General features: G+C 45.7%; 1 protein-coding gene and 1 non-coding gene across 2 annotated transcripts in view; both read right to left on the reverse strand.

Moving 5' to 3' along the window:
* The window catches only part of PALM2AKAP2 (PALM2 and AKAP2 fusion), a 488976-nt gene that overhangs the window by 232345 nt on the left and 231880 nt on the right, over positions 1-24751 (reverse strand). The window contains exon 4 of the mRNA XM_046022260.1: positions 21910-22040. Coding sequence (XP_045878216.1) covers positions 21910-22040 — 131 coding nt within the window. The remainder of the gene's footprint in view (positions 1-21909; positions 22041-24751) is intronic.
* LOC123953672 lies at positions 16343-16448 on the reverse strand. Its single transcript, XR_006820932.1, has one exon. It is a non-coding gene; the product is annotated as a U6 spliceosomal RNA (small nuclear RNA).

Genomic DNA, 24751 nt, shown 5'->3' on the forward strand with positions numbered 1-24751 from the left:
AAGCAGGACTAGACCTGGGGTATCCAGCTACCTTCCTGCACTGAAACGGTCATTCACTACAGTCTTTCTGGGAGCCAGTGCCAAGAAAAATGAGGTATGGCGGAACTGACTTCATAAGGAAGGATGCTGCTGTTCTGAGGACATCCCTCCCATCATGGCTCGGCCTTTGGCTGGAGAGAAACAGGATCCACAGAGGATAAACCCTGTGATGTTAGAAAAGAAAGACAAAAGGATACCAACGGGAGCTGGGAACCCATTATGCGGTCAGCACTGATTAGATGCTTTACATATATTGCCTAAGTTAAATCTCGCAACTGCCAAATGAGACCCTTGTTATTGATTCCTGCTTTGCAGATGGGGTAAGTAGCTTGCCCAAGGGCCCGGGCAATTAATAAGACACAGAGCCGAGATTCATACCAAGTTCAGTTGATGTCGAAGAACATACTCTTTTCACTGCTTCCATAACAAACCCCTCCTTAGCCTCTGGAACCCCAGGGTCCGGGGGAGAAGAAGAGCCCCTGATGAAAACCCCTGGTAGAACTCTATTCAGGCCCACAATATTGCCAAGACTAAAAAAGAAAAAAAAAATGCACAACCGGGCTGGGCAAGAAGTGGTGCCAAGATTGGAAGTTTTCCTTCATGGTGTAGCAATGCCTCTGCCTGGAAAGTCTCTAGAGCGCTGGCCAGCCCCTGCAATGCCTCCTCTGGCCCAGGTGTGAGTGAGGATCACGGGACTGTTGAGTGACCTGTCTCATCTGTGCTGTGTCCTGGTCCATCTTGTGTCGGTGGATTGTCTTCTTCTAGCCAGCTCAGTTCAACCTATGCTGGCCACATGCCCAGCTGGTTCCCTCTGTACCCTTGACTCGCCTACCCCTCTTTCTCTAGTTGCAACACTGGGTTTATTACAACTCTCCTGCTCTGAAACTTTTCAATCATGCTCCATGGCTTCTAGAATAAATTCTAAATCCCTCAGCTTAGCATTCAAAGCCCTCTGTGATCTGGTTCCAGCCTGCTATTTGGGTCTCTTCTGCAGAGCTGTCGCTGTGGTTAGGTCTGAGACTATCCTGTCTTCAAAGCGATGGCAGATCCCATGCAGAAGGACCACCCATGCCTGGCCATGCCTGGACAGTTGCCTCTGACAAAAAGAGTGACTCTGGGAGAGAAGCAACTGTTTACTGTCCTCCCTGTTTCCACACACCCTTCTCTTCCCAGGGAGGGACAACATACCAGAGATAGTGACAACCTCCAAATGGAGCCAGGCCCTCTTCAGCTGTTTACAACAGGTGGCTGAGCTGTGAAGAGCCAAATGAGCTTGGTCAAAATGGAGCGTCCATGACAACCAGCTGGCCTTGCCAGTTAAGCTCCATTCCAGCAGGCCTGTGGCCAGGGTCTCTAATGACTACATCATCTAGTAGCTCAAGCCCAGCTCTAGAGCTGGGACCCAACATGCGCTGTAAGGGGCCAAGGCCTCATTGAGGTCAAGGAAGGGTCCCCACTTTCCAGTCTGCTAGTATCTAATGATACCCATGAGCCTTTGCTGCATCTCAATGGCGGCCATTCAGTGTCCATCCCAACACAGCCTTCATACCTTGTTTCCCACAAACCTGGAATTTCCTTCTACTGAATCAAGGCATATTAAATTTGACCTACTATCTTTTATTTTTGAGAAGTGGAATCATGATTGCTTCACAACATTCAGGTATTAAAGGTTCTGGGTTAGGACGATAGTGTACTGTCTAGAGTCAAAGTTAACCCTGTCTGGGTGATAAATATTTCTTGGAAGGGGACCTTCTATCATCAGATTCAAGACCAATAGAAACCTAAGTCCAGAAGCTTCTGGAAATTTCTGAATATTCAAAGTTAAGAGACGTTGAAGTGTTGTCTCCCATTATAACTGAGTGAATTATAAATAATCGTGTCTACCTTCATTTGCCTTTCTAGATTAGATTATTAAGTGAATCCAGCAGTCTTAGAAATCCCACTGGAGTGAATGCCCAAATCCTAAGCCCCTCAATGATCATTCCTTTCTCTGAACTATGTTGAGAACAGCTATGATATATCCTAGCACCTGCCATGTGCACACACCAACCATCAGGCACCTAGACTGTTAGATTCATAAAGGCAGGGGAGAGGACTCAGTCCTCTTTTCTATAATTCCTACACCTTACCACTGCTAGGTATGATGTTCAATGAACGTATTTTTAATAATCTTGTTCCAGATGAATGTTATGTCAACCACCATAGAGCAATCAGTTGTGAGCATGGATGTTTGTTCACAGCAGAACTTGTCCATACTTCTATGTAAAGGAAAGCCTTGCCAAGAAAATAGTCTCTTTCCTTTTCATGAATACATGTCAATCAAAGGAATAGAGAATGTTGGAAATGCCTGTGCAAAGAGAAATATTACTAGAGTTTATCCTCTAAAGATAAAGAGAAATATTACTAGAGTTTATCCTCAGAGTGACTGTGGGTGTGTTGTTTTGCTGCCTTCAGTCTTTTCTTCCTCCTTTCCATTAAATCTAAGTGAAAGCTCTTTGTCCCAGGCAGTGTGCTAGGATCTGTGAATACAAAAGTAAACACTACATGCTCTTCACCTCCAGGAAACCGAAGCTAGAGGAGAATAGAGCAAAAGGCAGTCTCACTTGTGTTACGATACAGCAAGTTCTGGGCTAAAAATACCCTTAGGAGACACTGAACCAGTGCTCAGGGCTCAGGGTAAATAGAGTCTTAAGTGAGGCTTGAAGGGTCAGTAGGAGTTAGCCAAGTAAAGAGGAGCTGAGGAGTGTTCCTAGCAGAAGGGACAGCATGTAGAAAGAACTTGACCCAGAGAGAGCTTGGTCCCTCCAAGGAACTGCAGAGAGTACTGGGGTGGCCAGCAATGGGAGGAAGAGGAGGCAATTATGGGAGATAAGGCTGGAGAAGTAGGCAGAAGCCGTATCATAAATGGTTCTCTGGCCCATAATAAGGAGTTCGGACTTTACCTTAAAGTCCTGGAGGAATGGGTGAAGGTCTTTAAATGGGAAAGCGGTGCCATCAGATAGAAATTCTGCAAGAAACTTCTGGTAGCTGGGTGGAGTTTGGGGTAGCAAACAATGCCAGCGGCAGAGAGATGGTGTGCGACAGTGTTGCTGCAATCCACCTGAAAGATAATGGTGGCCTGGACTAGCGTCACGGCAGAGTGTACAGGAAGGAACGGAAGGATTCCAGAAATACTTATGATGTGAAATTACTGAATCTATATAGGGTCAAGAGGGGAAGAGGAATCAAGGATGCTGCCCTGGTTTTAAACTTGGGTAACTGGGTGCACCGTGGTGCTTTTCCATGAAACAAAGAACCAAAGAGAGGGAACAATTTGAGAAAGTAAACAATTCAATATCTGACATGCCAAGTTTTAGGTGTTTGGGAGAGATCCAAATGGATACAGACAGGAGGTGGGTGGCTGTATGCATAGCTCAGGGGGAAGAAAGGGGACTGAAAGAACACATTTCGAAAGCCCTGGGAACAGACGATACCACAAAGAAATGGCTGTTCCCGAGTCAGCTACACATTCCTAGGCTCGTTCACAGGCATTGTCTTGTTTTTACCAAGACTCCTCAAATTTAATCTCTTGATGGGTTTTTAAAAGGTCCAATAATTCAACAAGCAATGTTGAGTCCTTTCTAATAAAGGAAACACTTACTGGCTTCTATGAATGTGAACACAAACGAGTCCAGGCAAAAGATATTTCTAACATATATAAAAGCAGAACCATGAATTTAGCGCTTTGCAAAAATATATCTTCAAATCGCTCAGACAAAGAGGACTTTTGAGATGTGTATCCTCATCTCTAAAATGGTATGGAAAGAAAACTTGAAAAACGGGAGTCTGTCTGCAACTCTGTGCATAGGTGAAATGGTAATTTTACTTGAAATAGTGGGAGCTTGACCTTGTATGTCGCTATGACCTGGTGAAGGTATGGAGGATATAACTAATGGAAAGGAAGTAGGGTACCACTGCTTATGTGACCTCTTTGTTTAAATTCTTTTTTAAAAAGGGGTATCCTTATGAATTCTCTTTAGAGATCTGAGACAGCCACAGACAGGTTTTTATAGGACTTGTAAGTAAATTATATTTTACCCTATCAAATCATAATTTTTGGGGTTTGTTAATGCGATTACCTGTAATTTATTTTTTTTAAGATTTTATTTATTTATCTGACAGAGAGAGAGAGAGAGATCACAAGTAGGCAGAGAGGCAGGTGGGGGGGGGAAGCCGGCTCCCCCCTGAGCAGAGAGCCTGATGCGGGGCTCGATCCCAGGACCTTAGGATCATGACCTGAGGGGAAGGCTACCTGTAATTTATTTTAATGCAAGTCACCATACTCCTGTGACTAAAGGACACTTCATCTAAACAGTAAGTGAGCTCCTTTATACCCCTTGTCTTACTGAACGAGCGGGTGGCGAACACAGTGGAATTCTGGTGAGAGATGAGCAGAGTGAGGCACGAAGGTCACCTCTAAGAGGGCATGTGCAATCCTTCCCAAAACCCCTCCAAAAGAAGAAACCACAACTGTGTATCTATATTTCTTTTTTGAACACAATGATTTGAAACATAATTGAGAATAAATCAAACCCCCCTCTAATAAATGGAGAGTGAAAACACTTGGTCTGAGAATCATTCCATTTGCTCAAAGCAAACACAGGCTTTGGGTCACGATAGACGAGGTCATCTACCATCACTGCCGGATGCCATTTTGAGCATATTTATGTGTATTAACTCATTACATGTATTAGCTCGTCAATTCTCCAAGTATGTGCTACGAAACTTCCGTCTAATAGGTGAGGACACTGAAATACAAAACGCCAAGGAATCTGTCTGAGGCCATCAGAGGTGGGGACGTGAAGGTTCGAAACCAGTGGGGATGTTTGCTCTCGTCTCCACACCACTCTGTCGGCTGTGAAGGATGCCAGGCTGGCCTCTGCGCTCTGTGCTAAGAGGTTGAGTGGTGACTATTTAAACCTTGTGGAAAATCCCCATCACCTGTTATTAGCATGGGATTCACATCTAAGGAGTGGCTAAAAGACCTTGGAGCTAATTACTAAGTGAAGCAGAAGTTGGCTGGGGGAAAATTCCAGCTGGGGCCTCTGAAAGCCAGTAAAATCATACCATCTGAAGAAAAGCCTGAGGACATCTGAATAATGTTCTCTATCAGGACTGCATCTGGCTCCACTCGACATAGGACACACTTAGAACCTAAGTGCCGCCATCCTTGAGATAGGAGGCTCTCCCTTCTGACCCTCCATCTGCAGGGACTGTGCCTTGAGGAAGCCAGACTTCCTCCCCGACTGGCTCCATTAATATTATCGGGACCGTGGCAGCACTTGCCAAAGGAAAAGCTACTTAACCTTCCCTTCTTGAAAAATAGGAGAAATGTGCATCACTTAGAAAAGGCGTAAGTGTCGTCCTACCTGAAGGCAGAGGGCTGAACCAGCCAACTGACAAGGGTCTCCCCCCTCGCCCGACTCCACATGATTTATTTAAACCATGGAGAGTCTTCCAGAATGAAGAGCCAAGTTTTACTTCTGCCTTCCTGGACCAAACCGTCTCTCTGGGCCTCCTTTTATAGCCTGACGAAAATTCTTAGGATGTTCCCAAGGAAAGCAACTTTTATTGTTGTTCCTATTTACAGAATCAGCTGGGACATTAAATGATTTTTCTCAAGATCACAAACCAAGAAATCTGGGTGGCTAAGATTAAAATGTCAGTGTCTTGGATTCCCATCCTTTGCCCGAACAGAACAGACCACAGCACCCGCAGAAGACCCTGTGTGGAAGGCCCGAGTTGTGTTTGTGAACCGGCTGCACCCAAAAAAGCCATATCCTTCTGGGGGTATTAATTTGGAATTTGTGATTCCTTGTTAGGGGCTAAAAGGTGCTTTTGCATTGGCTGCAGGAAAAGAGCGGCAGCTTTGAAAGAGCACAGGGGACCCGCGTGTAGCTCGAGTTTACTGGCTGGCGGGGTCATTCGGGGAGTCCTGTGGTCTGCCCTGGCTGCGGGTTCCTCACTTTTAAGGTGAGAAGTGTGGGGAGGAGCTATTCTAAGGACCTTCCAAGTTCTTTCCTAAATCTAAAGATAAATGATGGCCAAAGATGGCAATTGGCAATATTTAAACATTTTGGCAAAACATGTGGTTTAGGGGCACATCATCTCTCCGCCATCTGAGTTGGGGCAGGACTTGTCAGACTCTGTGTCAGGGACTAGGGCTCCCCCGCCACCAACCCCAACCCTCACACACCAATACTCACACCTGACTCACAATGCATGCTACTCACCACGGGAGTGAGACAACACCCAGACTAGCCTGTTTGGTGAGACAGGTCCACTGATCAACCCCTTACTCTGCCCGGTCCTCGGTTGCCATGGCAACATCAAATTGCCATTAAAGCTTCCAAACTGGCAATTTCTGTCCTTATCTTGTCATAGACTGGTAATGAACAGTTGTCTGACAAGCAGCAGCCATGGACCGTATTTGAACAACTGGGTTTAGCCATTTTCCTCAAACAAAGCAAGCCTCCTAAGGACCTGAGGTAAGCATCACTCAGACAACCTAGATAATTTTTTTCTTCTTTTTAAAGATTTATTTCTTTATTTGAGAGAGAGAGAACACATGCATGAGTGGGAGAGGCAGAGGGAGAGGGAGAGAATCTCAAGCAGACTCCACACCAAGCGCAGAGCCCGACGTGGGGCTGGATCTCACAACCATGAGGTCCTGACCTGAGCTGAAACCAAGAGTTGGACACTTAACAAACCGCAGCACCCTGGTACTCCGATTTTTTTTCTTTTAATAAGCAACTGGAAAACACAAAGTCCCCCCCCTTTTTTTTAACGACCTGCTGATATAACTCCTGCCGCTCACCCCATTCAACCAGGTCTGCCCCCCACCTGATCTGGACTCTTCTCCAATCCATCTATCATACTGTCCTACTTCTCCGGCTCTTGTACCCTGTAGCTGACAGCGCCTGGCCAGGCGGAGCAGACCTGGCATTCCTGCTGAGGGCCTCAGGGGAACAGACAGGAGCTGATCACAGGGCAGGAGGGAACCCAAGAGGTGAGGGGCGGGAGGAGAGAGGCAGGCAGCTGCCCTGGGGACAGAAGCTGCTTCTCACGCTTGTAAGGCAGCAGCCATCCCACTTTCAGGGATGTGCTCCCATCCCCCCTTCCCTCTGGAGCTGTCAGTGGTGAAGGCTGGCACTTCCAAGTCGCCACTGGACTGGTAGGTCTGGTGGCAGCTGACCTTTGACACAGGGCGCTAAGCTTACGGGGAGGGGGGCATCCCTCTCAGCTGTTTCTGAGAGTGGATCAGGGGGCTGGTAAAATCCAACAGCTGGGATTATTTACATATGGTACATTGTCACATCGGTTTCATTTTTAATAAATAATAATAATAATTTATAAATCATGAAGGGGATTAATAGTAAAAGCTAGAGTCTATTGGGTCCCAAGTCCTAGATCCTTCTAAGCACTCTGCCTGTGTTAATTTAACCACCATCACCACCCAGGAAAGTTCGCCTCCTTATTATTATCTCATTTTTGTAGGAGAGGAAACTGAAGCAGAGAGAAGGCAGAGGAACTTGCCTAAGAGCTCACAGGTGGCAAGGGGAGTCCCTGGCCTTGAACCCAGGAAGTATAATGCTGATGCTCATGCCCCAAACCAAAGCTCTGTACTGTCTCGACACGGAAGTGTTGGTTAGGATTCTCATGACAGTCGTATGGATGATCTAAGCCCGATGCGGATCAGTTACATTGAAAAATATTTATTAAGCAACCTACTAGGCATCATGCACAATTTTAGGTCCTTGGGATACACACAGGAGGTGTCATGTGTTGAATGGTGGCCTCCAGAAGCCTATGTCCACAACCTAACCCCTGGAACCTGCAAATGTGACCTTATCTGAGAAAAAAGGGTCACTGTGGATACAATTAATTTAAGGGTTTCAGATGAGCTCATCTGATATTAACTGGATGGACCTTATAATGACAAGTGTCCTTACAAGAGGCAGAAGAGGAGAAAACATAGGGAGAAGACAAGGCCATACAACACAGAGGCAGGGACAGGAGGGACACAGCCACAAGCCACGGCTCACCTGGAGCCTCTGGAAACTGGACGAGACAAGAAAGGCTCCTCCCCTAGAGATTCTGGAAGGAGCAGACGCCCTGATTTTGGACTTCTGGCCTTTAGAATGGTTAGCAAATAAGTTTCTGTTGTCTTAAGCCACCAAGTTTGTGGTAATTTGTTATAGCAGTCTCAGAAAACTAAAAAAGGAGGCAACCAATGAAGTCCTTGTTCTCATAGAATTCACATCCTGGCTAAGAACCAACAGAATGGAATGGAAAGGGATGGGATGGGATGGGATGGAAAAAGAGAATATCACTTGTCTAATACCTGAAAAGCATTTCTCCTCAAACGTCTCCTTCACTAAGAAGTCTTACCTACACTCCCTAACCTGAGTGTGAAGTACCCTCCCCTTATATGCTCCTCTAGAACCTGAACTTCCATGATCAGACCCTTCCCACCACAGTGCAATTGATGGTTCCCATGTATAATTCTGTGTTCCCCAGCTGCCTGTGAAAAGCTTCATGTCCATCTTGTCTGGACTTATCTGAGATCATGAGAGAAGGGGGGAGGCTGGGAATACTCTGATGACCAATAAGAAGGAGCTGTGTGGAGACCGACAAGAAGGTGGGGCCACTGTGCATGTTCATCCAGCTTGGGTCTGCCCAGGGACATCCACTGAGGGGGGTAAAGCGGGCTGGAATCCACTCGGTGTCTTTCCAAGTGGTGGCCCGCCGCCATCAAGAAACAGAGTCCTAGGAAGATGTTGCTACGGCTGAGGTCGAAGAGGTTGCTGCCTGCATTCTCCTCAAGGATTTTGATGGATTCCTTTCTCACATTGAGGTCCTTCATCCATTTGGAGTCCAGGGAAATACAAATCAAAACCACAATGAGATATCACCTCACACCAGTCAGAATGGCTAAAATTAACAAGTCAGGAAATGACAGATGCTGGAGAGGATGTGGAGAAAGGGGAACCCTCCTCCACTGTTGGTGGGAATGCAAGCTGGTGCAACCACTCTGGAAAACAGCATGGAGGTTCCTCAAAATGTTGAAAATAGAACTACCCTATGACCCAGCAATTGCACTACTGGGTATTTACCCTAAAGATACAAACATAGTGATCCGAAGGGGCACGTGTACCCGAATGTTTATAGCAGCAATGTCTACAATAGCCAGACTATGGAAAGAACCTAGATGTCCATCAACAGATGAATGGATAAAGAAGATGTGGTATATATACACAATGGAATACTATGCAGCCATCAAAAGAAATGAAATCTTGCCATTTGCGACAACGTGGATGGAACTAGAGCGTATCATGCTTAGTGAAATAAGTCAATCGGAGAAAGACAACTATCATATGATCTCCCTGATATGAGGACATGGAGAAGCAACATGGGGGGGTAGGAGATAGGAGAAGAATAAATGAAACAAGATGGGATTGGGAGGGAGACAAACCATAAATGACTCTTAATCTCACAAAACAAACTGGGGGTTGCTGCGGGGAGGTGGGATTGGGGGAGGGGGAGCGGGCTATGGACATTGGGGAGGGGAAGCGAACCATAAGAGACTATGGACTCTGAAAAACAACCTGAGGGTTTTGAAGGGTCAGGGGTGGGAGGTTGGGGCAACCTGAGGGTTTTGAAGGGTCAGGGGTGGGAGGTTGGGGGAACAGGTGGTGGGTAATGGAGAGGGCACGTTTTGCATGGAGCACTGGGTGTTGTGCAAAAAGAATGAATACTGTTACGCTGAAAAAATAAATAAAATGAGAAAAAAAAATCAAATCAAATCAAATCAAATCAAAAGAAAAAAAAAAAAAAGAAACAGAGTCTAATGAAATCTTGCCATTTACAACAACATGGATGGAACTAGAGGGTGTTATGGTGAGTCAAATAAGTCAGTCAGAGAAAGACAAATAACATATGATTTCACTCACATGCGGAATGTAAGAAACAAAACAGGTGAGCATAGGAGAAGGAAGGGAAAAATAAAATAAGATGAAAAGAGAGGGAGACAAACTTAAGAAACACTGAACTCTAGGGGACAACTGAGGGTTGTTGGAGGGGAGATGATGGGGGAGGGGATAACTGGGTGACGGGCACTTGATGTAATGAGCACTGGGTGTTGTATGCAAATGAATCACTAAATTTTATTCCTGAAACTAATAATACAGCATATGTTAAATAAATAGATTTTAAATAAATATTTTTTAAAAAAAAACACTTCTACATGAAAGAGGTTAGTTGAATGATGCTCTCTGGAAAAAAAAAAAAGAAAGAAAGAAGTAGAATCTAATTTCCCTCTCTTTGAGTCTGAGCTGACTTTACCGGCTCAGGTGAAACCAGTGAGATACAGAAGAGGCAATGCTATGTGACTTCCAAAGGGCCAAGACAGAAAATATCTTGCAGTTTCCAGCTGGGTCCCTTGCAATGCTCGCTCTCTAGACACTCCCCCTTGGGCTCCCTGTCAGAACCCAGCTGCTGTGTGCTGAGAAGGCCATGCCTGTGGAAGGGCCTTGCACATTAGTCCTAGTCTTTGGGTCACTCTAGCTCAGGCCCTAGACATGCAAGTGAAGAAGACCCAGGTGATTTCAGCATGCAGCTCCTTGAGTCATCCCCAGCCATTGGCGACTTCTCAGCTGAATCCCCACACGCTGAGGCCCCACACGAGCAAAGACAAGTCATCCCCACTGTTCTCTGCTCAAATTCTTGACTTCGAATCCGAGAGCACAGTACAAACAAACAAAGAGCAGAAGCAGACCCACCGATACAGAGAACAAACCGATGGATGCCAGGGAGGAAGGATTGGGGGGAGGGGGGGAATGGGCGAAGGGGCGTAGGAGACACAGGCTTCCAGTTATGGAAAGACCATGTCATGAAAATACAAGGCACAGCACAGGGAATATAGTCAACGGAGCTGTCACAGTGCTGTAAGGTGACAGATGGCAGCTACCAATGAGGTGAGCAGAGCATAAGGCATCGAGAAGTTGAATCACCATGTTGTCCTCCTGAAACTAATGTAACAAGTGTGTCAATGATACTTAAGTAAAAAATAAGAATCCATGAGCACAATAAACCTGAATTATTCATTTTGCAAATATAACTGCACATGTGCTCCAAACGGGCTAAAAACAGTTTCTCAGAAAAGGGACAGGAAGGAGGATGTAGGCAAAAAAGCCCTTCTCATGGACGTGCCCCAACCTAACTCCCCTATTACTGTTCACCCCTTCCCTCTCCCCTGGCCTGAAGTCCCCACTTCTGCTGCGTAGATTGTGGGGAAGAGAGCCAAAGAAGCCCTGATGTCAGAAGTCACTTTCTAGGTAGGAGAAAAAAGGGGGGGCATTTCCTCTCAGGTCCTGGCATGAGTTTGCTAGGGAACTGGAACCCTAGAATGGGAATGGGTCCATGCCCTGACCCATTCACTGCTGTAGTGAACTCGAGGGTAGAGATGAGGGAAGGAAATACTGGCAAGGCCAGTGGACGTAGGACTTGCCATGACAAGTCTCAAGCAGCCTCCGAACCCACTGAACTCTTCTCTTGGAGCTTCAGTCATGAAAAGAGGGGGCTACAAAGCAGGAGTGTGCCTCGGAAACTGACTTGGCTCCAGGCCCTGGCTGTGGAGTGTCAAACCAGCCTGCCTACACACGTCTGCTTCCCACCCAGGTCAGAGCCCGCCTGCCTCCCCATACTGCCAGGCCACAGCCCCCAGACTCCACGGTCATGACGCCGTGTTGTAAGATCACAGACTGCCCTCACCGAAGAGGATCCAAGCGACCATCCACTGCCTTCACAATGCACGGTAGGCAAAAACCATGGAGGAAAATGTCAACAGGACACTTGATGTCTTTGTTTCATCAAGAATACAGAGAGGTTACGAGGGGCCATATTACCAGCGACAGGGGCAGAAAAATATGATTTTCAGAGGGGAAACTTTTTGTATAGGGGAGATCTGGGGCATGGCATTCATAAGCCAAAAAGCCTGGGACCAGCTGCCAAGAAAGTTGACTTTGCACCATGTCTTCAATTATGGCAATTGTTCTAAGGGCTGGAAAATGCAAGCATTCCCCCAATTGTGGCTCTTATGTGGTCTCAGTGTATGGACAAAATTCTCCCATTTTGTTCATAATTATGGATACTTTAACCCAATTTACCTGACCAATAATAAGGCAATTATAGTGGAGCCCACAAAAGCCGAAGAAGGCGAGATATTTGGGATCTCACAACAGGCCCCTGGACATAGGCGTTTCCACGACTGCCACTAAGCTACACACAGGCAATGCTGACATGCTGAATGCACGAGGAGAGCATTTCCTCCCTGACTTGTCTCAGCTTCCAGAACTGGCCACAAACCATAAGCATTCACATTTCAGAGTCTGTGAAGAGGGACTTTCAATGTGGTCCCAGAGAACAGGGAGCAGAGAACCAGTGAAAATGGCAGGGAACATGACTTTCATCCCAGAGGAGGATTCTTTGTAATAATAGTAAGAGCTGTTCCAATGTGGACTTGGGTGTTACTTTGTGAGGAAGTGAGACTCCTGTCACTTTCAGCCTCGGGGAGACACTACGAATGGATCCCACTCACTGGGTTCACTGCAAATTCAAGCGTCAGACAGGAGTTGATCCAGATTACACCTCCATTATGAAAGCTCTAAGAGTCTATGATCTTATGAGCTGTCGTAAAATCACTGACTTTGCAAAATCAGTGCAGCATTGGATGCAAAAGTAAAAGAAAAAGCCCATCGTTTCTTTTTAACGCAGAACTGACTTTCGTGGTTCCGTGCTTGAGAGAAGCCTTCTGCTACAAGCACTGGAAACACTTCCATCATGCTGCACTGAAAATCGGGAATGTTCTCTTCATAAATCTTTCCCCTGGGTTTATTGGAAAATAGTTGACAAATGTTACTGTATGAGCTTCAGACACACCGCCTGATGGCTTGATGTATAGATACATATAGATACATGTGAAGTGATCAACCCAATAGGTTCAGCTAAGATCCATCTTCTCGGACAATAAAAAGGAAAGAAAGAAGAGAAAAAGGAAAGATATTTCTCCTTGTGATGAGAACTCTTGGGATCTACTCTCTTCTCAGCTTGTATATCCTCACCTGTATATCCTGCGGCGGTATTAGCTGTGGGCATCACGTCATACACTACATCCCAGCACTTACTTTGCTGCGACTCTGCACCTTGGGACCACCCTCCTCCTCCTCCCAGCCCTCCGCCTCTGGTAACCTTTTTTTTGTGGGTTTGTTTGAAAATTCCACATGTAAGTGAGATCATACAGTATTTGTTTTTCTCTGACTTATTTCACTTAGCATAATGTCTTCAAGGTCTATCTCTGTTATCACAAAGGGTACGATTTCTTTATTTTTTATGGCTGAATAATATTCCATTATTACTGGAATAATATATTGGAATATATTATTATATATAAAATATGTAATTTATAATACAATAATATTACTACATATATATATATATAAACAATATTTTGAAATAATATTATTCCACTTTGGAATAATATTCCATATATGTTTATCACATCTTCTTTATCCACTCATCCACTGATGGACTCTTGGGTTGTTTCCAGGTCTTGGCTATTATAAACAGAGCTGCTATGAACCTGGGGGCACAGATAGCTTTTTTTTTTTTAAAGAGAGAGAGTGTGTGCATGCGTACATGCAGGTGGGGAGGGTGGAGAAGGGCAGAGGAAGAGAAAGAAAGAGGAAGAGGAAGGGAGAGAATCTTAAGCAGCCTCCACGCCCAGCATGGAGCCCAATGTGGGACTCGATCTCACAGCCCTGAGATTATGATCTGACCCAACACCAAGAGTCAGACGCTTAACTGACTTAGCCACTCGGGCACCCTGGTTATCTTTCTGGGTTTTCATATCCTTGGCATATAGTTCCAGAAATGGAATCACTATCTCATCTGGATAGTTCTATTTTCATTTTCCGAGTGACCTTCATACTATTTTCTACCAATTTACAACCCCACCAACGGTGCACAAGGGTTCCCTTTGCTCCATATCCATACCAGCATCTGTTCTCTCTGGCCTTTGTGGCACACACATCTTTTTAGGGATCTGGGTTCTGAAGCTCCTTGATGGGGTGATTTTATCTTCGTATCAACACCTGTAATTCCAGGCTTTAGCGTAATGGTTCTCAGTTGGGGGCTATTTGGGCCCCATGGGACACTTAGCAATGCTTGAAGACATTCCTGACCTTCAGATGGGGGGTGGAGGGCGTTATTGGCATCTCCCAGGGTAGGAGCCAGGGATTCTGCTAACCATCCTGCAACACGCAGGACAGCCCCTCACAACAAATAATTCTCCAGCCCAGACGTCAACAGTGCTGCTACTGAGAAACCCTGTTCCAGAAGCATGGAGGAGAAAACAACAACAAAAGCACTACTCTTACTCGCTGACAACCCACTGTACTCGGTACTTCACAAAAGCACACCGTCTGTACGACAACTCTTCAAATGGGCTTTGCTATAGCCAGGGTCCAGGGCTCAAGTCCTAGAGAGTTACTTTGTGCCTAAGACCAAACAGCTTGCAAATGCAGAACTAGGGCTCGAACCCAGTCAGTTAGACTCGAAGGGCCCAGTTCCACATCAGTATGCTGGAAGCCCCTGACGTCATTGCACACTGTTTGCAGCAGACATTTAGGCTTTCTACAGCCAAGAAAGTGCCCTCAGGAGTAAAGGGCATCAGAAGGAGACAAAGGAACCAAGCCTAAAATGGAGCCTGAAGGCACAGGCTCCGGAACCACATGACCACTCTCCACGGCCCCAAGCCCAGCCTCTCTGGGGTCGGGCACATTTGCTACCCTGCTTCCTGTGGAGACACTGAAGGCTGCATCACGAGGAGAACGTCAGTGTGACCAAGATACCACAAGTCTCAAAAATTTTGACCTTAAAATAACTTGTGTTCAGATTTTTGAAAACGTGCTTTGGGGTTAGATGGAGCCCAGTTGAAATATTGCCTTTTCACTCTTTTTGTTGTTGCTGTTGTTTTAGACTAAGTCTATGCCCAGCACGGCACTTGAACTCAAGACCCTGAGATCAAGAGTCTCAGTCTTCTAAGCTTCAGTTCCCCCATCTGTATTATGGGCATCATCATCATCTCCACAGCTTCATGGGAGTAGGATGAGGACACACACAAGAAAATTAATGAATTAAGTGGAAGCCAAAAGACTAGGGACCCAGAAGTGATGAAGAGACCAATGAGTATGAGATGGTACAGTGATGGCCCTACATCACTCTATGATTTAGAGTAGAACATAGAGAATGAGAGAACAGGGCTGGGAGAGCACAGATGTGGACCGCCTGTGTGAGCGTTCTGTACTCCGTACCCTTCTGCGGAAGAACAGTGCACCATAGAGTCAAAAATAGCAAGAAGGACAGAATGAATCCCAAGCAAGTATCCTTTGCGATTCCAATGAACATTTCTGTGGTTGCCTTTTCTAGAACAGTTATTTGTGGCTGCCTGTCATCCTGTTCGTTGCCAAAATCGCAACATGTAAGACACACATGCTTCTGTCTAATGTCTCCAGTCTTCTGCTTTGAGTCTCTTAAGAATGTGGAAAACTGAGTGAATTCTGGCATCTGAATTTGTTCAGAGACCAACAGAAGCACTCCGAGAATCTTAAGTCAGAAGCAGAAATGAGCCAGTTCACTTGGATTTTGAATGTTCTTTCTAAAAAGCTACAATGTCCCTCTCTAGGTGAGCAGCTGGGACTTCATTTTATTCAATTAATATTTGATGGGACATATTTTAGAACTGACAGCTGATCAGATGACTCAGTCATTGTGGTGATGAGTCAGTGATTCACACATGGGGCTTTTGTCTCCTGAGAACTTCACCTCTCTCTCCCCAATTCTGGCCTGTCGCCACAAGCACTTCCTCCTACCACAGTAGCATTTCTCCACACAGGTGTATTTGCTCCGAAAAGGGACCTCTATTCAATTTCCCAAATTCAAGACTCTTAGAAAACCAGAGCTGGAAGACCCTCAGAGATTCTTCACTGAAAATATGAGGACACTGAGACCAGAGAGAGCCAAGAGCCTTGCCCAGAGTCACACAGCAAGTTAACAACAGCCCTAGAATTAATACCCTGGCTTTATAACAGCTTGTCCCCGTTTCATTTACTACTCGCTGCAGTTTCTCCTCTTCATGGGGGTAATCTCAAGGTGGGGGGGGACAGAGGTCTCCCAAATTTCTCGCTAGTCAGAGAAAGTTAAGAACAATGCATTTCGAAGCTTCATGAATTTCAGTGTTATCCTTGTGCAGAGGCCACATTAATCTTCTCTGGATCATTCCATTTCTGTGTATGTGCTGCCGAAGCGAGCACTAGAACACTGTATTTCAAACATGAATAAAACCTGATGAAATTAGAAAGAGGCTCTTAAGTGGGGAAAAATCATAGGGCAAGCAGCAAAACTTGTGGACTAGAGCAGATGTGAAGTTGACAAGGCCAGCGTGGATCTAATTGCCTGCATTCTCCAAGAGTGTAAATGTGAGGTCCACATGTGGTCCCTTCACACTCAGTGACAACAAGGAGGGCAGCTGACCTTGGGCTCAAGCCAGAAACAATCCTTTGGGCTTTCTTAATCTGGCACTCCGGTAGGAAATAAAGCACATAGAAGATATGACATTTGAAATTTAAAAAATAAAAAAGAGATCATTGTACAGACTTTGCTTTCAGCAATGCTGACCATTTTTGCTTTCTAGAGAGCCAAGAATAAAACCAATAGACTGGGCTATCCTGACATTGTCCAGGGAAAAATTGTGCAACAAACAAACAACAACAACAAAACCATCTGTTTATCCACTGTAGGGACCAGTCCTCTCTTTCCTTTCCCACTGCAGTTCCGTTGTGCTCTCAGTGAATTACATTTTATTTGTATTCTATTCTTTTTCCCTTTACAGCAATCTTTCTTGAACCTGACTATGCTCTGCAGAGATGATCAGGAACACTCTTAAAAAAAAAAAAAAAATTCCAGGGCTCCTTACCTGGGTCACTGAATCCAAATTTTCTGGAATACGTCCTGGGAATTTATATATTTTTTAAAAAGCTTCCGAGGTGATTCTAAGGCCCAGGATTTAATAGTCTACTTCCTTCCTCCCTCCCTCTGCCCCTCTTCAAAATCTCACCTGTGCTGCCTTCAAAATCTAAGCACCACATCTAACAGTCTTAGAAGAGAGATAATATTCTTCGTTCCAAACAACCACCAATTTACAAATAACACTTTTATAAAAACCATGCCGGGGAAACCTGGAATTTGTTGCATGGCTGCTGACACGATAAAGAACTGTAGACTCAGAAATGGAAATGTGGCCATATTCTTTCTTCCTGAAGATATCTAAGGAAAGAGACACGTTTAAGTGCAAATTCTCGTGCTTTATATGAAGTCTTTATTACATTCAGACTTCAAGAATTAATATTAATTTATTTACTGTTAATGAACTATTCAGACATAAGGAATTAAGACATGGCCTAAACTGACCTACACTGAGGTTCTGAGTTAGGGTGCTGTTACCTTTTCTTTTTCCAAACTTAAATGACATCGATTTTCCTTAATCTTTCCTTGCACACATTCTCCCTGCTCTCTGATTACTATTCTCTATTGCTCCTTCAAGTTCTTCAAGCTACTCTTGGTTCACCAGCAGGGACTAAAATACCTTCGGGACACAACGGTACTAATCTACTTTATGGTTTGAAAACAGCTTCCCTATTTATTTATTTATTTTTTATTTTTTAGAGAGAGAGAGAGTGAGTCAGGAGAGGTAGGACAGAGGGACACACAGCATGGAGCCTGACCCACGGCTCCATCTCACAAGCCTGAGATCATGACCTGAGCTGAAATCCAGAGTCGGACGCTTAACCGGCTAAGCCACCCAGACGCCCGACGCGTATCTCTTTAGGAGAATTTATTTTACACTCAGGAGTGACTTAGATTAGTGGACTCAAATCTAAAGATCGAAAGATTGATATTCTGCTTCAAACAAAGAAAATTCCCTTTAGAATTCCTTTATTTAGTGGTTCTGCATTCGATCTGTTGTCAACGTCGAGGATTCCGGTTGTATAAAGTTAGATTCTGAATCTGATCTCAAAGCCACTTCTGTTTTCTCGCATTCTCTTCTCTTTGTCCCTCTGAATTCTCAAGCTATAAAATTTTAGCTCATCTTCCTCCTCATGAATTTACTTTTCTATATTTTTATATTTTCCCTAATGCTTGCAGGTCTCTCTTGAACAATCACGCTTCTGGAAGAGTGAATTATAAGCCCCCATTCTCACCCCTCCCTGTATCTGTGCCCCACGATTCTAAGGTTCCTTCCACTAAAAGTGGACTGTCTCCCCGCCTTGATTTTGGGGGTGGCCGTGACTTGCTGGGGCTAATACCATATGGACAGTTCTGTTTCCTCTCAGTCCTCTGGCTCCTCTGCTATTGCCATAAAAGGAAGCAGTCATGGTCAGCTCATTGGGGCCGGGGGAAGAAAGCACAGACTCGTCCAACCTATGCCCTGGCGTCACTTAGCTGAGCTCAGCCCAAATGAGCAGAGCCAGAACGGCCCAACCCCCCAGACTGTAAAACTGCAGGACGCCCCTGCTTCCAACGAGCCTTTAGGGCTGTTCTAGTGGCTCTAGGACTGTGAGAGAAAACTCAACCATGCCTAAGGAAAGTGGCTGAGGAGGCTCAGGGTCCTCCAGGGGAAAAAGCAGGACAGCTCCTTTCTTCCCTTGGCACAGGAACCTGAAGACGCTAACGTGCAACAGAGCAGCTGCAAGTAAGATGAGAAGAAGCAGAAACCGACTTCCAGGAAGCAGCTCCTTCCTCCAGAGCCCCCGAGGAAGAAATGACGCCCAGCGGCAGCCCTGCTCCTACAGAAAAGCAGCTCGAGGGAGCACAGCTCAACTCCCAGCAAATGGCCACTGCCAGGCAGAGCCATCACTGTGCCAGAAGGACATGCACCGTGAATCCAGGTCTAATAAGCACCCACATCCCCAGATCTTTAGGCTGCTGTGATTTCTCTCCTTCTGGCTATCTGGCTCTTCAGTGAGCTCCGAGAGATTGCCTGCATACATTTGCCAGCTCTTTATTCTGTTGACTCAATGATAAGAAGAGATGCTCCTTATTTTTCCGAATATGGGGATGCCCGCATGAACGTTAAACCAGCCCTGAACTCTTATGCCTCGCTCTGGGGGTCAATTTAGCCCGAACTGAGTCTTGATTTAAGATTCTCCCTCCGTGTGATGGCTCATCTCACAGGTAAGGGTTACCACCCGTGAGGCCAGAATAATGGTCTACGTGTACACAGACCAAAGCCAAACTGGAAGACCACGTTTTCCAATGCCCATTAAAACACACACACACACGCACACACACACAGAAAAGGTCACAGGCCTAATTTTATCCTATCTTCCAAATCCTTTCTGCCCTCCATCTATGACACCTAATGGATGAAATGAATGAACATGCTCAGCCTCAGTGAGAAAAGATACCCAGTGTTTGAAAAATGATTTTAAACAAAATTTTCTGCCCATCAGTGTGTACCCTGCCTCCCTTCGCATCCACGGTAGTGAACAGACTGTGCTCAGGCCACGGGGTTCCTAGGATGAAGTTAGCCTGGAGAATAATCTTCCAGGCTTCCTCTGCCAGGCGGGGGTCCCCTGATACGTGGCCTGCCAGGTCCCAATTCTTCATTCAACAGAGAGGTGGGGAGTTTCTGCTCGGCGCCAGACCTGTCTGTTGTGAGTATGTAAAGCCAGTGAGAGAGAGAGAGACGAAGACGACGAAACTTCTAACGAGAGCAGAGACAAAGCGATGCTGCTATATCACATCCACGGTCACCTACAGCTGAGAGCACCGTGGACTTGAACTTCCGAGACTTCCTGTAAAACCACTTCTCTGAGCAGCCTCTTTCTCCCCAACCTACTGTCTATGTTTTCAATAATCCTTGGCTCCCTTAGCTTGTCTAAGACACAGCCAGCTGAGCCGCTTCAGAGGAGAACTCCCGAGGCTCAGGACGCCGAGTGACTTGCTCCTGGCCCTCCCCTTCCGACTTTCTGGGCTCCGACAGGAGAGCTTTCCTACTTCCTAGAGGCACTTGTCTTCACAAGCTTGATGCCATCTTCCCAGGACTAAGATTTTCTTCTTCTAATGACATGTATAGATCTATCTATACATCTATCTAGCCTTTATCTTTTGTATGCTAAAAAAAAAAGTGGATGTATATAGACACATTCGTGCTTAACGCCCACACACATGTATGTGCACACAGGGTATACATATTCACATACATGTGTGTGCACACGTGCATCCACATTCACACACATGCACGTGCGTATACATATGTATCTGTATTCACATGCATGTGTATACAAGCAAGGGTGTGCATTCACATATGCATGAGAATACACGCATGTATACACACTCACGCACATGTAAATGCACACATACACATATCCACACATGTGCACACATCCATATGCACACATATTTGCATGCATGTGCACACACATACATATTCACTTGCATGTACACAGACATATTTCCATACACGTGTTCGATACATGCATGTGCACGCACACACATTCACATAATGTATGTGCATATGTATACACACTCACATACACGTTTGTGAGCACACATCCACACGTGTATGTACACACACATGTTCACACACATATGTGTATATGCACATATGTACATCGCATACAAACTCTTTCTTAGCAAATTTCCTCTATAAGCAAAATTTAGCTAAGCTGCGCTTGAGAACTCTTCAAGGGACATTAGGGCCCAAACAATTAGGGACCCAGGCCTTTAGGGCTTATGGCCAGTCTGATTTCCCTCTGGTAACAGTACTGGAGTCCCGAGGGACTCTCACAGTCCTCATACATGCTTAGGTTTAAAGGCTGGTAGTGACGTAGCTCTTGCCCGGTCTTCTAAACAAGCTTGCACCCTCCGGAGAAAGAGATGAAGCTCTTGAGGCTGAGATTTGAGGTGGGGTTTGGTGGGATGCAATGGAGAGGGAGATTTGGTTCTAAGGCATCTCTGATCGCCACTTTCCACCCCCTCTCTTATCTCTGGCTAGGTGTCCTGGGACCTGGTATGACAACAGTTTTCAAGTATGAACCTATGTTTTTGCTTCTGTGTGAGCCTGGCCAACCACTGGCCACAGGAAGGGCACTTATCTCCCAGACGGAAATGTTCAGAACCTGGCTGAGAACCATAAAGGAACCCAACTCACCCTCTGAGCAGCGCAAGCAGACAGCACAACGTTGATGTTTAGAGCTCAGGCACGTAACTCACAGTGGTACCCTCATTCAGCACGTCTCTCGTTCTCAGATCCCTGGCTACCGTTTCCCACTTCAGATTGATCAAATGTAGGAAAGAGACTACACTACAGCTTCCACAACAGCTAACAGCCGGACTCATAGTTGCAAAAAGACAAAAGCTGGTGGAGAACTCAAAAGGTGGGCATTTACTGAAGGGGCGAGCTGCTTCCCACACCTCACTGTTCCAGGAAAACATCACTGTACCGGCAACAGCCCCTACAGTAATTAGTACTCAGAGTAGTAACTCGGGGTTATCTGGAAACGTTTAAATGATACCAATGTACTCTGTTTTTTTGTGGGCTTTTTTTTTTTTTCTCTCCCAATGTACTCTTTTTTAGGAAGAGAATTCCCAAGCTCTGGGCAAATGGGCTGGCACTGAGAAGGGCCCCCTAGAGGACAGTAGCGGTTACTGCACGGTAAGACCCCAGGGCGGGAGGGGCGGGGGTGGGCGCCGGCGCTGGGAACCACCTACCTCTGGATGTTATCTTCCAGCTGTTTGACTCGGAACTCATCTTCCTCAGACTGCCGCCTCCTGGCTTCCTCCTCTTCGGCAGTTCCGGCGGGGATACCCTGCAGCAGCCATTTTTCCCGAAGCACTTTGGACTGTGGGAATGAGGGAAGAGAACAGACTAGATGATACCTTTCCGTCCACAGCCTTCTCTGTGCTGCGGTGCCTCCGTTGGAGCTCCGCCCCTCGTCAGTGGTCACCTGAATTGCTGCCTTCGCCTCCTCTCTGACTTGGCTCCCCACATCCCCCAAGCCCAACCCCTAGAGAGCCACCAACGGGATTTATTTCTGCATTTCCGACTATAAAAAGCTTTTGAGAACATACAGAAAAACAGGAAACAGGATAATGAATGTCCATGTAACTCATCTAGCTTTACAATTATAAACAGTTTGCCATATTTCCCACAAGTTCTTTACCAAAGCACTTTAAAGGAAATAACAAACCTCGTGACATTTCACCCGTAAGTATTTCAGTATGAATCTCTAAAACATAAGGGCATTTTTCTGTGCAACTGCAATTTCATTATATAATTTCTTAAGATCACCAGATATTGCGTCCATCTTAAAGTGTTTAAAAAAAAAGATTATGTCATACTTCTTAGAAGCTTTTTAATGATTCCCAACCATCCTCAGCAGTGGTCTCCAAATGGTATTAAAATCACGTACTCCATTTGCACCCGTGTACTAACATATTGTGGAGTGAAATAAAAAGGTGGGGTTTTTTGTTTTTAGTAGGCTCGTGAGGAGCCCAGTGTGGGGCTTGCGTTCAACCCTGAGATCAAGACCTGAGCTGAGATCAAGAATTGGATGCTTAATTGACTGCGCCACCCAGCTGCCTCCCCCAAATAAAAAGGTTTTGAGTTTCAGGCAATGGTGAGGAGGGAACCATTACTGCTTTGACAAGGGAAATGAAAACAGCTCAAAAGAAAGGCAGGCTGAAACTCCCTAAAACAAAGACCAAGGTGTGGGAGAGGATTTTTGATTTGGGTTTTCATTACATGGTGCCTAGATGTTTGTAGAGGCTGGACCATGGGCATCATGGCTGAGTGTCCCCTAGTCAGGTCGGTGGTCGTGGAAGGCTGTAAGGGGGCCCCCAAAGCAGGGCATGTGACCAGTTTTTCCCTGGTCCCATAATGACTATGAGGCCAGTCAACATAGTGTAAGCATAGGGTAAGCCCTGGGTTCCCTGGCTCCCGGCATCACCTCCGTCAGAATCCGGTTTGACCTCCTCAGGCAGGCTGGGCAAGGTAAAGGAAAGGAACCCCTTATAATGACTAAGAGCCAGGTTATGCATGGCTTGGAGCCAATTAAATATGATGTACAGAAATGAGAGAGTGGAATGTCTCCAATATTGCAGACACAGAACCCACACTCACTATAGTTTGCTTTCTACAACTCTCATAAGCAAAAGGTAGACAATTCCAGAGGTTCACATTTGTCTTGAGATTAAGGAACAAGAGCTACATATAATGAAGCTATAAAATGAGTTATTAAAAATTACCAACATTTAGTAACAGTAAGAATTCATTAATGGTTCTCATTCACCATTCTATTGAGAAATCCCGCAGCTACACAGGGCTATAAAGCCCCTGCTCGATATGCAGGGGTAAGTTCCAATGGCTCGAATTCCTACTCTTCTGAATGGACTTTGTGAGTCCATTTTGACTGGACATTCTGGAAAGGCAGCCTTGGAGAGACCCAGTTTTCTCTGCCCCAGGAGGGATGCTCTACAGCCAGGGCTTCTAGAGACGTGACCCAGTGGCTGCTCCTGGGAATGTTCTGTCTGCTCTCCTTCGCACTGTGCCTCCTGCCACCAAGGAAAGGGTCTAATCACTCATTTCCGGCTGACTGAGTCCTAGCCATCCGTCAGTACTTCTGACAAGAGCAGCCTGGTGACCACGAGCACCAAGAGCACATGTGGCCTCACATCTGCCTCTTCTCTGGATAAGGCAGTGAGTGATGTCACCAAAATATCCCCAACAGCTGGAGCCAAGAAGAGATACTCTAACAGAATAAGACAGTGGGCCTGGTCTCAGAGAAGCCTGGTCTGTTTCACAGAAGTGTTTGGACATTACAAAAATAAAGAAGCAATGTTGATTTTTTTCCACTTGGCCCTGATGTTGCGTGGGCAGACCACCAATTCAAATATGTTTACCACCAAAGTTTCCCTTAACCTCCGCCAGGTCACCTCCTGTTGTCTCTAAGGGTCAGTGGTGTTATGGCCTCGAACTAGAACACACTTGTACGTGCTTTTCACACACGCCCATTGAAAGCACCCGTTTCCCCCTACTGTTCTGGTCCTTATTGGCTGCCCGAGTATTTCAGAATTAAGTGACAAGCAGAACACTAAACACTAAAAATAAAAAATTTCCTTTTTTTTAAAATGTCCAAATGCATATACCAAAAAACTATATCCTAGCTTACAGGAGTGAAGAATGGTCAAACTTCACTTTGGTCAAGGAGATGCAACTATGAAGAGTCAAGACAAAGAAGTATGCATTAGGCTTACAGGAGAGCTCTAGGAAGCACAGATTCCCACCTCCCCTCCCCCAAGATGTTGATTCTCGAAGTTTAAGGTAAGGCCTAGGAATATGAATTTTAATAAGCTCCCACGTGATGCTGTCATTGATGGTCCTGGTCCAAGGTCCACAATTTGAATAGCCCCACATAAGAACCCTGACTATCCAAGCGCCTGGAGAATGCATGAGCTTTCCCACCGGCTAGCCAAACCCTGACCCAAAAAGGAGCTCATCATCCTCCCACCCAGCCATCTCTCCCTCTGTATCCCCACCTCAGGAGCAGTGGTG

This window comes from Meles meles, chromosome 11 (assembly GCF_922984935.1).
Source record: "Meles meles chromosome 11, mMelMel3.1 paternal haplotype, whole genome shotgun sequence".
NCBI lineage: Eukaryota > Metazoa > Chordata > Mammalia > Carnivora > Mustelidae > Meles > Meles meles.